The sequence below is a fragment of the Octopus bimaculoides genome, chromosome 15 (genome assembly GCF_046866305.1).
Source record: "Octopus bimaculoides isolate indiv1 chromosome 15, ASM4686630v1, whole genome shotgun sequence".
In the NCBI taxonomy this organism is placed as follows: Eukaryota; Metazoa; Mollusca; class Cephalopoda; order Octopoda; family Octopodidae; genus Octopus; species Octopus bimaculoides.
The window spans coordinates 45,297,429-45,312,488 of NC_142942.1; the positions used below are offsets into that span (position 1 = coordinate 45,297,429).

Below are 15,060 nucleotides of genomic sequence, written 5' to 3' on the forward strand. Positions count from 1 at the left end.
TTACTAGTTATGAATATCTCGAAATATTGAGTAACCTGAGGTTTTAGAAAACTGATTCTCCTAATTCTTTTGCAAAAAGGCCTTGTTCATTGAACCTGTCTTACAATTCTGTGTTGTTGTTTAATACTGATTCTGCTATAAAATTCCTGGTTGTATGTTTAATTTGGTCATGTCTGTTATAACAGTTTCCATGTTTTGTTGTTTCAGTACTTCATTGCCTTACTTGTGGTACTCACTGCTGAGGTCACAGCTGGTCTGTTAGCTTACTTATACAGATCACATGTAAGTATCTCTTAACCATTCCTGTCTCTTTTACTTGTGTGTTTGCATCAAAGTTTGATCACGCTTTCATGAACTTTCCCTAAAGTTTCTTTCAATATTAACTTCTGGATCTCCTCAGCATAAATGATGGTATTTCTGTTAAGAATGACTATGCTAGATTACCAAAGAATCAATACTTGGCATTTTAACTTTAATGTTGAAAAATTTATTATATTTAACTTGTCATAGCTCAGAAAAGAAAATCATTTTAATGTCTATTTTTCTATGCTGATAAGGGTCAGACAAAATTCATTGTAGCAGATTTTCCGTGGTGAGCAGGATGCATTTCCTGTCGCTAACATTGACAGGTTTCCAAGCAGGATGATATTTTCTCCGAGTCCAGACATGTTTCCATGGAAGACTGCACACTCATTATGAACAAATAATCATCATACAAGCTGCATTATTTCTTTGCAATGTCAAGACACACACCTGACAAGCTTCTTTTTAGTTTCCAAATCCACTTACAGGGTTTTGATCTGCCCAGGGCTATAGTAGAAAACCATTTGCCAATGGTTACGTGCTGTGGGACCAAACCCAAAACTGTGATTGCAAAGCAAACTCATTAACCACACCTGTAGTTGTACCTAAGGGCTATTCAACCTCTCTAGTTGGTGCTACAGTTTGATGTTTGGAAGGGCATCCAGCCATAGAAACCAAGCCAAATGACACCCCAGTATCTTATTTTTGGTTGATATAGTTCCCAATGGGAGGTAACTTGAACTGCGATGACTCCTCCAATCCATGCTAGCAAGATTGAAAAATGGGGTGCTTCCTCAGATTTTCAAAATAAATGGGTTTTTTTGTTATTAGTGACAGAAGCAATATTAGTTCAAAACCTTTCTTTATTTCTGACCATCATTCTCCCATTAATATCACCGTTTATTTATGACTTATTCTCTCTCCCCTGTCACCCATCTGCCCTGCTATCCATCACTTTCTGCCACTTATTGTCACCTTCATTTTTTTTTCAGTTATCTCCTTTACTAATCAACGACTGCCCTCATTTTTATTACTCTCCTCCCTCGCCATACCACTCGTGATAATTTCTATTCAATTTCCTATCCGTCAATCAACATGTAGTTGTCTATCCTCACTCTGTCACTCATTCAGTTATGTTGCTGTTGTAAAGTGGTCTTTTGTCACTGTGTCTGTCTTTTGATGACGGTTGTCGCTCTGACAGATATTGTTATATTCCAAAGTCGTCAATAGAATGGTTCTATCTGACACTGTGTGACTCCCCCCACCCAGTCATACATTGTTATTATCCTCAAAAGGTTGGATCGTTATAACATCCACTCATTATCACACTATAATTACTATATCAGCACACACGACTATCAAGTCTTCTCGTACTCTCGGCCATCTCTGTCAACCGGCTATTGGTCTGTTTATAATGGCTGGCTACTACCACTTTTTACCAGGAGGGGTTTACAGTTTCACTGTACAACAGTTGCCATGAACAAACAGTAACTTTTTAGTCTTGTCAGGGATAGGACAACCTCTCTAGTGCTTGTACCACATTAAAATGATTGTTCAGTGTTGCTAGAAAGATCAACCAGTTGTAGTAGAAACTATGGCAAATATGGAATGTAAAAATGAAATGTTATTCACAACCTGGTTTGGAAGACAGTGATTTGTCCAGCCCATGTCAGCATGTGAAAGTAGACATAAAAATATTTTTCCAATTTATTAGAAACCTTTGAACAGCCCATGTCAGCATGTGAAAGTGGACATAAAATTAATATTTTTCCAATTTATTAGAAACCTATGTACAACCCATGTCAGCATGTGAAAGTAGACATAAAAATATTTTTCCAATTTATTAGAAACCTTTGAACAGCCCGTGTCAGCATGTGAAAGTGGACATAAAATTATATTTTTCCAATTTATTAGAAACCCGTTATATGGACTGTTAGATATGTAATTCGTCTGACGTTCCGTGTGTCATGTGGTTCGTCTGAGTTCATTGTTTCATTGTTGTTGTCTTGTGGGACTGTCGTAGTAAAATGTCATTGATATATATATGGCGGACATGACTTTTGTTTATTCATAACGAACATTGGGTGAGTGCGTTCTTTGTATGTAATTGAACAATAAATGTAATAATTAAATTGTATAACTCGTTATGTTATCTCTGCGAGTAACCCGAGGGAAACATAACAGTTTATTGGCGTCGCCGGTAGGATACATGCTTACTTTACCGTAAAATTATTCATCGTAATAACAATGGCTGAAAAACAGACAGTAGAACTTATTAAATTGTTTAGGGAACAAATGGACAAGCAAATGCAACAACATCAGAGAGATATGGACGCTCTGTTAAAACTGTTTGGTGCTCGACAAATTGAAGGCGATTCTAGTGGCTATTTTTCAGCTGCTTCAACAACAGTGTCGATTCCACCATTTACTGCATTTGATTCAGCGACAGAACTATGGCCTGATTACTGGTCAAGATTCCGTACGTTTGTGGCTGCTAATGCTGTACCTGAAAAAACGCATGGCACAAGTGTTCCTGACCAATCAGACTGCTACTGTTTACAAACAACTTGCTAATCTGGCTACCCAACAAAATCCGCCTAAAGATATCAACAACTTGATAATGGACGAAATCGTTGACTTCATGAAGGAACAGTTCGACCCTAAACTTTTCATTGTGAGAGAGCGTTTCAAGTTTTGGAGTGATATGCAGCGGAAGCCAGGCGAAACTCTCCAGGAGCTGGCAGCACGTATACGCCAGGATGCAGCTACCTGTGATTTTCCAGCGATCACCAACCCACAGGATGAAGCTCTGAGACAGAGATTCATATGTTCGGTTAACAATGAAGCGGTTCTGAAGGCGCTTTTTAAGATAAAAGACTCAGAACTAGATTTTGCCCGTGCTGTCCAGGTTTCCATTGAGACTGAAGACGCAGCAAAGGTTGCAAAAGAAACTGTATACGGTTCCAAAACCAAGCAGGTGTACAAGGTCCAGCAGAACAGGAATAAGAGTCCTCAAAAGAAACATCAGCAGTCTTATTCCACAAACCAGGAGAAATGCTACCGATGTGGAAAGGCCCACAAAGCAACAGACTGTCCTTTCAGGGAAACCAAATGTCATTTTTGTGATAAAAAGGGTCATTTGCAAGCGGTGTGTAGGAAAAAACATCAGCAACGCAATGGTCATTCACAAACTCCCGTGAAAAGAATCACAAAAGCTGAGCTAGTCAAGGCGATCCTAGGTGAAGTTTCCCGAGACACTCATAGTTTAATTGTGCCAGTAACAATCCAGAACAGACTGTTCACAATGGAATTGGACACTGCTACTACAGGCAATTTTGTTTCCTTGTCAGTCTGGAAACAACTTGGAAGACCAAAGCTGCAAGATGTCAAGCATCGCTATGAATCTGCCAGCAAGCACAACCTGCCTGTTCTAGGAACTTTCATGGGCCAAACCAAGGATCCAACAACTGGTAAGCAGGATCTTATACCTTACATAGTCACCAAGATCTCTGATCTTAATTTGCTGGGTCGGAACGCTATCCAGACTCTGGGAATTTCCGTAGACACTGCTCTAGGTTTGAAAAGCATAGACAGCCAAGCTAAGAGGGAAGGTGCAGAAGGGATGTATCCAAAGACCTCAAGCGAGCCCTATGTTTCCCTGCAGCAAGATTGTAACAACATGTGTGATGAATTTCCAGATCTTTTCAAGCAAGAATTGGGATGTCTCAAGAACTTTGAACTGGAAGTGAAGTTCAAATCGGACGCAACACCAGTCTTTCACAAGGCACGTCCGGTCCCATTTGCTCTTCGTGATGACCTGGCCAAAGGTTACGAAGAAGGCATCGCCAAGGGAATCTGGAAGCCTGTTCAATTCAATGAATACGGAACGCCAGTGGTACCGATTCGTAAAGCACACGCTTCAAGCAACCTGAAGCCCAAACTACGGATTTGTGGTGACTACTCTGTGGGAATTAATGACCAACTTGCTGATCACCGTCATCCAATGCCACTCCCTGCTGAACTGATGCAGAAACTCGGAGGTGGATTCAGATATACAAAGATAGACCTTGCTGATGCCTATAATCAGATCAAACTGGCTCCAGAAAGTCAACGCAGACTCGCACTCAGCACTCACCGTGGAGTACTCCTGCAACAACGACTCCCTTTCGGAATCAAGTCAGCACCTGGTTACTTTCAGGAGATCATGGAAAACCTGACCCATGATCTACCTGGAGTGGCCGTCTTCCAGGATGACATGCTCGTCAGTGGGAAAGATGCAAACAGTCACTTAAACAACCTAAAGTGTCTGCTCACACGTCTAAGCGACAATGGACTCAGATGTCGCCGTGAAAAGTGCCAGTTTGCACTACCCAGTGTAGAATACCTTGGACACATTTTGTCGGCTGAAGGGATCACTAAGGGATCCAAAGTCGAAGCAGTCTTAAAGATGCCATCTCCAACGAACGAATCAAGCTTGAAATCTTTCCTAGGTTCAGTTCAGTTTTATGGAAAGTTTATCCCAAACCAAGCCAGTATAGCAGAGCCACTCTATTGCCTTACAAAAAAGTCAACTATTTGGAAGTGGGGAGATGAGGAACAGTCAGCTTTTGATCACTTGAAAAATGTACTTTCATCAAGTCAAGTTCTGATACACTTCGATCCAAACAAAACTTTGGGACTGGCTTGTGACGCATCAAACGTTGGTATTGGAGCAGTCCTGTTTCACCGCTATCCTGATGGAAGCGAGCGCCCAATATCCAATATGTCCAAGACTCTCACTTCTGCACAGCGTAACTACAGTCAAATTCAAAAGGAAGCCCTAGCTATCATATTTGGCTTGCAGAAGTTTTACCAATATTTGTACGGTCGTAAATTCATACTCGTGACTGACCACAAGCCACTGACATCACTATTCAGTCCGAGGAAAGGGACGCCACTTCTCACTGCTAACAGACTAGCACGATGGGCCCTGTGGCTGAACCAGTTTGACTACACCATTGAATATCGGAAATCAGCAGATCATGGCAATGCTGATGCCCTCAGTCGCTTGCCATTCGGTGATGACAACGACTTTGACAGAAAGGAAAATGGTGAAGACATAGACATGGTGTGTGCCATCAAAGCTCTTAGTATTCAAGTCCAACCTGTGGATGCTAACGTCCTCCGTCAAGAGTCAGGGAAAGATCCAGTGATATCTACAGTGATGCGCTACGTCCGTGAAGGCTGGCCACCAAAGAACATGGAGATCAATGACGAAGTCAACAAGTTCCGTAAGTTATCAAACTCACTTAGTATCTGTCATGGATGCCTTATACATGGATCTAGAGTTGTGATTCCACATAGCTTGCAGTCAAAGATCCTCAATCTTCTGCATCTCGGACACTTTGGCATGGAACGCATGAAACAGCTAGCAAGAACTGCTGTATATTGGCCTGGTATCGATGCTGCTATAGAGATAGCCAGTCGACGATGTGATTCATGTAACGAACATCAAAGGCAGCCATCTAAGCCTCCAGTTCACCCATGGATGTTACCAGAAAAGCCGTGGAGCCGCTTACATCTGGACCATGCAATAAATTTTATGGGTAGAGATTGGCTGGTGATCACAGATGCTTATTCCAAGTACCCATGCATTCATCCCACTTCCTCCACGTCCTCCAAAGCCACTTTGAATCTGCTTGAGGAAGACTTTGCGCACTTCGGATTTCCTCACACACTGGTCACCGATAACGCACCAACTTTTACGTCTGAGGAGTTCCAGAGCTGGTGCAAAGAACGCGGGATCACACACCTGACAGGTGCACCTTACCACCCAGCTACCAACGGAGCAGCGGAACGTTTGGTGCAGACCTTCAAACAAGCTCTGAGGAAGTCTTCTCTTCCGCCGACACGAGCACTTCAAGAATTCTTGATGCAGTACCGGAGAACACCGACATCCTGTGGATTCTCTCCAAGTGAACTTTTGAATCACCGGCAGATACGAACAAGGATTGATTCTCTGCTGCCATCGCCAGTACACATTGCTCAAGGCAAACAGTCTAAGGAAGCACATAAGTCTCAGGTGACTCCAAGCTCGGCTGATGTCGCTAAAGTTACCAGGCAGTACAAGGCCGGAGATCCTGTGTATGCACTATACTATGGACCTCGCTGAGACAAAGATCCCCGATGGGTACCAGCAATCATTAAGAAGTCATTGGGTACTCGCTGCTTTAACGTGAAGGTCATACCTCATGGCCCGATGTGGAGACGACACTGGGAACAGCTGCGACCGCGGTACACAACTGAGGAAGACAATGAACCTGGTGATGCAGAAAACACTGTATTTGAATTTGCAACAGATCACCCGATGGAGATCTCGGAAACTGTGCCACTAACACAGACAAACCAGACCCAAGACCATGTTACCCGTTCCAGAGTATGGACCAGACAACCCAAGACGGTCCAAGAGAACCTGTAAAACCCAAGAGAGACTTTGCTGTTGATACTTCTTGTGTAGCATCAATTTCAGTGGGGAGGTGTTATATGGACTGTTAGATATGTAATTCGTCTGACGTTCCGTGTGTCATGTGGTTCGTCTGAGTTCATTGTTTCATTGTTGTTGTCTTGTGGGACTGTCGTAGTAAAATGTCATTGATATATATATATGGCGGACATGACTTTTGTTTATTCATAACGAACATTGGGTGAGTGCGTTCTTTGTATGTAATTGAACAATAAATGTAATAATTAAATTGTATAACTCGTTATGTTATCTCTGCGAGTCACCCGAGGGAAACATAACAAAACCTTTGTGCAGTTTTGGTTATTCTTTAGCTGTTCTACGATATGCTTGGTTATATGTGATATTATGCTAGCACATGCTCATTTAGTTGACAGCTATTTTATCTTGAGGTTTGGTGACAAGTTTCCTCAAATTTCAATCTTCCTTAGGATTCTTGCAGAATATAAGATGGTACGTTTTTGCTCTTGGCACAACACCCAAAATGGCATTTTGGGTGTTGTGCCAAGAGCATCGATTACTACAGGAATAATTGTTGTCTTGGTCTTCCATGGTCTCCTCAGCTCTCTGGCTTGGTCCTGATATTTCTTGATTTTTTTCAATTTCTTATGTATTGACTCTGCTATCATAGGAAATTGCAAAATTATTGTTATTATTCAACTTACTCCCATCTCTAACTTGCTGGCCTTGTGCTAAAATTTGAAACCATTATTATTATTATTATTATTATTCAGTAGTTTTATTTTTATTGTGTGTGCTTTCACTGCATTGCCGTGCGCAGTTCTGTGTGCCTTGGGTATGTGCTGTGGTTTGTTTTGATGCTCTTATGGTTAAAATATTGAAAGTAGGATGTGTGTGGTGCCTAGTAGTGTTATTTTCTGTATGTTATATATACTTGGTAGTTCTGGTGGGTTTGTTATGTATCTGTCTGAATATTTTTTTATCTTACCTAATGCGCCTATGATAGTAATTGTTTCTGTTTTTAGACTCCGCATTCGAGTTACCTCTATTTCCAGATCTTTGCATTTTGAAAGTTTCTCTATTTCTTTTAGAGAAACGTTGTCATCTGTTGGAATTGATACATCGATTTGAAAGCATTTTTTGCTTGGTGATCCCTGACAACAATATCCAGCCTATTGGCTTTAATTTCTCTATCTGTGTGTATTGGCAAATCAGAGTATGGTTGTTTTCTCATTTTCTGTGACCTTTTCTGGCGTGTGTCTATACCATCTTTTTTTCTGTAATTATTCCATAGTGTTGGCATAGCTTCCAGTGTACATAGATCCCAACTCTGTCGTGTCTGTGAATATATTTCTTCTTTACCAGGACTCGGCAGCCTGAGACAATATGAATTATTATTGTTTCTTCTCCATCTCCACATATTCTGCAGTTACTTGTATTTCTTTTCATTACATGTTTTTGGTAATTTCTGGTGGGGAAGGCTTTGGTCTTGTGCTGCAATTAAAAATCCTCAAAACCATTGTTGGAGTTTTGCTTTGTCTATTTCTTTTGCATTTGGTTTAACTCAGTATTTGCCATGAAGGGGCTTTTCTTATCATCATTTTATCATAAGCTGTTGCTGTTCCAGTTTTAGTTTGGATTTCAGTTGTTTTACAGCTTTTGTTGTATTTTTTTTGTTTGTTTTTTTTTTCTTTTCTTCATAGTTGTTAGGTACTATGACTTCATTTTAGAAAAATGTGCCAAAGCAACCTTGAAAAGAAGAAAACTAGTTAAGAGTAGCAACATCACACTAGATTAAGCAAATGAAATAAGAGAATTAGACCAAACCCAGACATACAAATACTTAGGAATCAATGAACTAGATATGATACAACACACACCAAATGAAAGAGAAGATGAGAAAAAAGAAGACTATAGACAAGTTAGATTAATACTGAAAATGGAGCTCAATGCAGAAAACAAGTTAATAGGTATCAATATCAACACTTTAGCCATCCCAGTTATGTTACAGCTACAATGTTCTTACTTGGACTCTAAATGAACTAATTAAAATAGAGAAAAACAAGAAAAATAATGACAGGATTTAGGATGCACCACTCAAAATCTGATATAGAAAGGCTAAATATACAACAGATCGAAGGTGGTAGAGGCCTTATAGAGTTAGAAAGCTATTACAAAATAACCTCCATAGGACTACAGAAATACCTACTTCGGAAGCAAGGTAAACTAATACAAATAAACACAAACAAAACAAAGAAAAAAACTCTTTTCAGTCTTTAAAGAAGCTGACAAATACAAAAAAAAAGTCATAGTACCCAACAAAGATGATTATTATTATTATTATTATTATTATTATTATTCAGTAGTTTTATTTTTATAACGTGCTTTCTCTTCACTACCGAGCGCAGCTCTGTGCGCCTTGGGTATGTGCTGTGGTTTGCTGTGATGCTCTTATGGTCACTGTATTGAAAGTGTTTTGCGTAGGATGTGTGCAGTGCCCAGTAGTGCAATTTTCTGTATGTTATATATATTTGTAAGTCCTGGTGTTTTTGTTATGTATTTGTCTGAATATTTTTTTCTTATACCTAAGGCACCTACTATGATAGGAATTGTTTCTGTTTTTAGATTCCACATTCGAGTTACCTCTATTTCCAGGTCTTTGTATTTTGAAAGTTTTTTTCCATTTCTTTTAGGGAATCGTTGTCATCTGCTGGTATTGATACATTAATTAGAAAGCATTTTTTTTCTTCATGATCTTTGACAACTATATCTGGTCTATTTATTATTATTATTATTATATGTATCTCTTCTGCACAGGTGACCTCTGCTGTGTCAGACGGATTAAAGATTGCTATCAACAAATATGACAATGTCAGTAGTATTGATCATGATCAGATTGACTATGTACAGCGAGAGGTAAGTAAAGTCTGCATTATTAGAAAAAGTCTTCATAAAGTTTCCCTTGAAATATGAAATGCCTGTGTGTTCATCTAAATTACCATTATTACACACTGATTTATTCCAAATAGTGTTCTCACCCACTTTGGCTGGCCTTTGTGCCCTCTGGCCTTCAGAACAGGGATTATGAATATTAAGTGATTAGAATTGTAGTTTAGGCGAGCTGGCAGAAACGTTAGCACGCCGGGCAAAATGCTTAGCGGTATTTCGTCTGCCGTTGCGTTCTGAGTTCAAATTCCGCTGAGGTCGACTTTGCCTTTCATCCTTTCGGGGTCGATAAATTAAGTACCAGATACGCACTGGGGTCGATGTAATCGACTTAATCCCTTTGTCTGTCCTTGTTCGTCCCCTCTATGTTTAGCCCCTTGTGGGCAATAAAGAAATAAGAAGAGTAGTTTAGCTGGTGAGTGTAAGTTCAATTCCTAGGTCAGTGAAATTATATATACTCTGGTTCGAACATAAACTAACATCATAATAAGTTGAATAATAATTAAGAGAATCTCATTGGTTTGGACAATGGAATTAGAACAATCTACCCAACGTAGATTTAATAAAGGTTTTGGTTCCAATTGTGAGAATATTACTAAAATGTGACAAGCACTTGAAGACCAGAGAATACAATAATAAAAATGTGACTATAACAGAAAACGAATAAAGAATTTATCTTCATTTATTGTATTTTAGCAAATTGGTTCAATGCCAGCCTATTTATTGAGAACAATAGTTCATAGCCCATAACTGGTACCGCTATTCATTGCTATAACCAGATGGTGCTATTAAGTTAGAAAAGAGTGAGGGGTGGAATTAAGCAGCAGAAGACGGTGGGGAGGGAGTAACAGACTGTACACCCCAGACCAAATGGCGTGTAGACTGAGAAAATTGTGTGCTTTGCCCAAAGGCACATAATAGCTGTAGTGGTAGTGGTGTTATTAGTATTTAAATTTGTTCAGTGTTGTCCCAGTATAACTTCATAACCATTGTAACTGTTAATTTTAATAATTTGTATGAAGACATATTTGACAACCTCTTATCTATCCAGAAGAAAGATTTTCAAGGTGACATCAACATTATTATCTCTTCTTTAACACTTCCGTGCCTAAACTGGCCATATCTGGCCCAAATATTCTTCCTGTTTTATGACATGACCTCTCATACCTACTCAACGTTTGTCATTCTAAACATAGTCACAAAATCTGAAAGCTACAAGATAATACATGAGTAATTCAAAACAATGTGAATAAATTAACATTACATTTGACAGAGTAATCTGAAAGCTGAAGAGTTAATAAATATTCATTTTCTGTTGTATGACATAAAGTCTAATTATCTGTTAATCTCTCTCTCTTACCATTTCAGTTGGAATGCTGTGGTGTAAAGAACGCCACAGATTGGCGTAACACAAAATGGTACAAGACCTACCACGCAGTGCCAGAAAGTTGTTGTATGCCTCAAACTATGCACAATGTTACCTGTGATACAAAACTTGATCATCATTCTACAGGAATCTATCACCAGGTATTTTTAAAAATATTTTTCTATTTCAATCCCTCTTAAGTGTAGCATGTGCAAGTATCATCTGTAGCTCTGGGCCAACCAAAGCCTTGCAAGCAGGCTTGATAGAATAGAAACTGAAAAGATCAGTGTATGTTCATACAAATGTATGTATGTGTATGTGTCTTTACATTGTGCTCAGTTGAATGAAAGTTACAGTTTATGTGCAGTGATATTGTTGTGAGTTCTATCAACTGATTATCTGTTTGTCTTATGCTTTCAAAACTGGAGGGAGAAAAATTCCTTGACTTGAAAAATAGTGAGAGGAATGGTATCTGTCTGTAAGGTGATGCCTCAGTAACACAATCATGTATCCCGTTCTAGGACAGAATGATATAAAAACAAACAATAAATGGGAATATGTTTAAAACCTGGGGTACACATAGTTTACGACTAGTTACACCATATTCCTGCATGTCTTGGTATCTAAAAGAGTTAATCTATGCTGTATTGGAAAAGTGAATGTCAAAAATGATGATATATATATTAGTGTTTGCTGTTACCATAACATCCCTTCCCCAATTGAAGTGCTGTCCATCCTTTTTCATTACAGGGCTGTTACGAACGTTTGAAGCTGAAATTTCTTGACAATTTGACTTACATAACCTCAGCAGGGATCACATTTGCTCTTCTTCAGGTAAATTCATTTCGTTTTAAAAACTCTGAAACTTGATTGAATGAAAGTTATTTCACCTAACCTTTAGGTGGGTTTTAATTTTGGAGGTGGAGGGGGTCAATAGGTCACACCCTTAGGTGTGTGTGTGTATGAGAGTGGTCAGGCTTTAGGTATGTTTTGGTAGGGATTTCACTAGATGCAGACATTAGGTGTCAGTTGATAAGGAAAGAAATAGCACAAACTATAGAAATGTTCATCATCATCGTTTAACGTCCGCTTTCCATGCTAGCATGGGTTGGACGATTTAACTGAGGACTGGCGAACCAGATGACTACACCAGGCTCCAATCTGGCAGAGTTTCTACAGCTGGATGCCCTTCCTAACGCCAACCATTCTGAGAGTGTAGTGGGTGCTTTTACGTGCCACCGGCACGAAGGCCAGTCAGGCGGTACTGGCAACGGCCATGCTCGAAATGGTGTATTTTACGTGCCACCTGCACAGGAGCCAGTCCAGTGGCACAAAAAACAAAATTCTTTTTTAAGTATTCAATTAAACTATTTAGTCAGGTTATCTTAATGTTCTACTCTAAATATCCTGCCTTTTAACATAGAGAACACCATAGTGAAAGAACAGAGACTATACTATATTTATCTTGTGTATTATGCTGGCTTGTTTGTAGCGATAAATAAATATTAGTCATACCTGAATTTAGTACCTTGTAGCTGTGTGATAATGTTTATAGTAATATGGTGTTAATTTAAAATCTGTTTTTCAGTGTTTCACCCTATATTAGTTAAATGGTATTTCAAAAGACCATTTCAGTAATGAGCAAAAGATTCACCCACCATTACAGCCCTGGACTCACAGATTGCTGTGTTTTCTTGTTGCTAAGCATTTTCCCCAGTGTGCTAATGATTTTGCCAACTCATCTTAATATAGTCTATTAATATTGGTTTTAAATTTTGGCACAAGGCCAGCAATTTCAGGGGAGCAGTCTAGTCGATTTACATTGACCCTAGTGCTTGACTGGTACTTATTTTATCTAGTCTCTCATGATCCCTGAAAGGATGAAAGGCAAAGTTAGCCTCAACGGAATTTGCACTCAGCATAAAGACAGACAAAATGCTGCTAACCAATTTTTCTCACTGTAGCACTGATTCTACCAGCTTGCCACCCTAAGATAATTATTAACATTTTTACAAGATTATTTTCTCTCTAAATTTTTTTTAAAATTTCTTTTTCTTCCAGATAATTGGACTGATTGCAACGTGTATTCTCTGCTGTCGAACCCGTGGAGTGATTGCTTACAAAAACCTCAACAGTAATGTTAGTGCTAATGGTCTGAGAGTCTAACACTTTAGTTATGTCGGCATTTTGCAATGGTTCACAAACTATAGCTTTTCCCCCTAAAACATCCACTGTCGAATATACTCAATCGAAACATTTCACACAATTTTATTTAATCAAACTTGCATGCTAAGTTTTTGTTAGGTTTTTTTTCTTTTCTGTTTAAGATTTTTCTTTAATCAATTTTTATTTTAAAAAAAATTCCCCCCCCCCCCCTAGTTATTTGTTTGAAACTGAAAATTCCTATCAGACCTGTTGTCTCAATAAATATTGAGTCTTGATTGGTGTGGTGAAGGAGTTTGATTCTGTGGCTTGCATCATGTACCACCCCATAAACTATATTCTAAGAGATTAATTATAATTTTTCCAAACTTTCATTTTATTTTTGATAACTTATTTGGAATTGACCATTACTCTGTGTGTGTATGTGTGCGTGCATGAGACTCCTGTTTTCTCAGCTGACATACTTGTTTTGTTATGACTCTTTGACCATCAACACCAACATTCTGCTTTTAGCTATCAACAGCTGAATTTATGATACTCCCTCTTTTTTGACCAAGACTGATAAACTAAGTGGAGGGGGGGGAGTCACTATTTTATGGAAGGTTTAATATCACCAATAGTCAGTGTTATCAGGAAGTTGTAACTAATTTCACAAATTATTAATGACAAAAATTATTAAATATATTTTACCCCAATCTTTGAAAAAAATTTTTTAAAACACCAATTATTTTGGGGCCAGCACTTGTTCATCTCTAAAATAAATTAATCTTCTGTCAGTTTTATGTTTCTCCCCCCCCCCCTCATCAACTGTAGTTGCTTGTGACTTAAGTATCTGGACAGTAACATCTTTCATTTATTGTTGCTTCAAATATCTTTCACTAGTGTATATATACACTTACACATGTATATAATGACTATTGTGTGAACCGATCCCTTTTGTTACAAAATATTCCTTTTACAAACAACTAATAGATTCTTTTTGTCTCACTATTTCACATTAAAAAAAAGAAAAGAAAAGATGCTTTACACTCCAATTGAAAGTTATTTTGAATATTAATTTTCAATATGTAATATTATATTTTATAATCTACATAATCTTGATGCTGAAAATTATTTTGTTATCAACTGTATTTATTCGAAATGGCTCCTGTCCCTTATTTAACAACACCTAGGCAACAGCCAAGTACCAAGGTAGTTAATGGATACTTAAATGTCAAACTCCTAAAGTAAGACATATACAGGGTGAGCTCATACAATTACTAAAATAGTTGTATGCTAGTTTATTTATCTCAAGCATTAGCTAAACTTCCAGACTCAAAGCTGTTCTTTGAGTTTAATCTCAATGTCTGGCTCTCTATGCTTAAGTTAGATATGGTAGTTAGAGCCATTAAAAGGATTCACCATTTCAACAGGGAAATTGAATTTGTTTTGGACTCGAAGCTAACATTTTGGTGATGGTGTGTACTGTTTTGTAATTTCTACAAAATTAATACTGGATATTGATCAGTACCTGTGAAATCCTTGTCATTCCATCTTTTTAAACTAGAACACATTCATTAGTGATTTGTATTTAATCTATCATCTAACATTTAGTGAGACAAATATATTCAGTCAACTCTTTTCAAAAGACAATGAAATTCTGTTTTAAAAAGTAAAATAAACCTGTTTTATTCAAAATTTCTTGACTAATTTATTTGATATTCCTGAGGAAATTACTCCCTTCTAGGTTGAAATTAACATTATATACTCCTTATAGATTTTGTTTAATTTTGTCTTCGGAAGTCAATCTCCAAAGAGATGTGCTAATGGGAAAAGAAGAAAA

General features: G+C 38.2%; 1 protein-coding gene across 2 annotated transcripts in view; it reads left to right on the forward strand.

Moving 5' to 3' along the window:
• LOC106878523 (tetraspanin-36) overlaps positions 1 to 14,915 on the forward strand; it is a 42,825-nt gene extending 27,910 nt beyond the window's left edge. For both annotated transcript variants that reach the window (XM_014927763.3, XM_014927756.3), the window contains exons 3-7: positions 208 to 282; positions 9,581 to 9,679; positions 11,078 to 11,236; positions 11,826 to 11,909; positions 13,137 to 14,915. In XM_014927763.3, coding sequence (XP_014783249.1) covers positions 208 to 282; positions 9,581 to 9,679; positions 11,078 to 11,236; positions 11,826 to 11,909; positions 13,137 to 13,241 — 522 coding nt within the window. In that variant the 3' untranslated portion in view covers positions 13,242 to 14,915. The remainder of the gene's footprint in view (positions 1 to 207; positions 283 to 9,580; positions 9,680 to 11,077; positions 11,237 to 11,825; positions 11,910 to 13,136) is intronic.
• Positions 14,916 to 15,060: the final 145 nt, after the last annotated feature.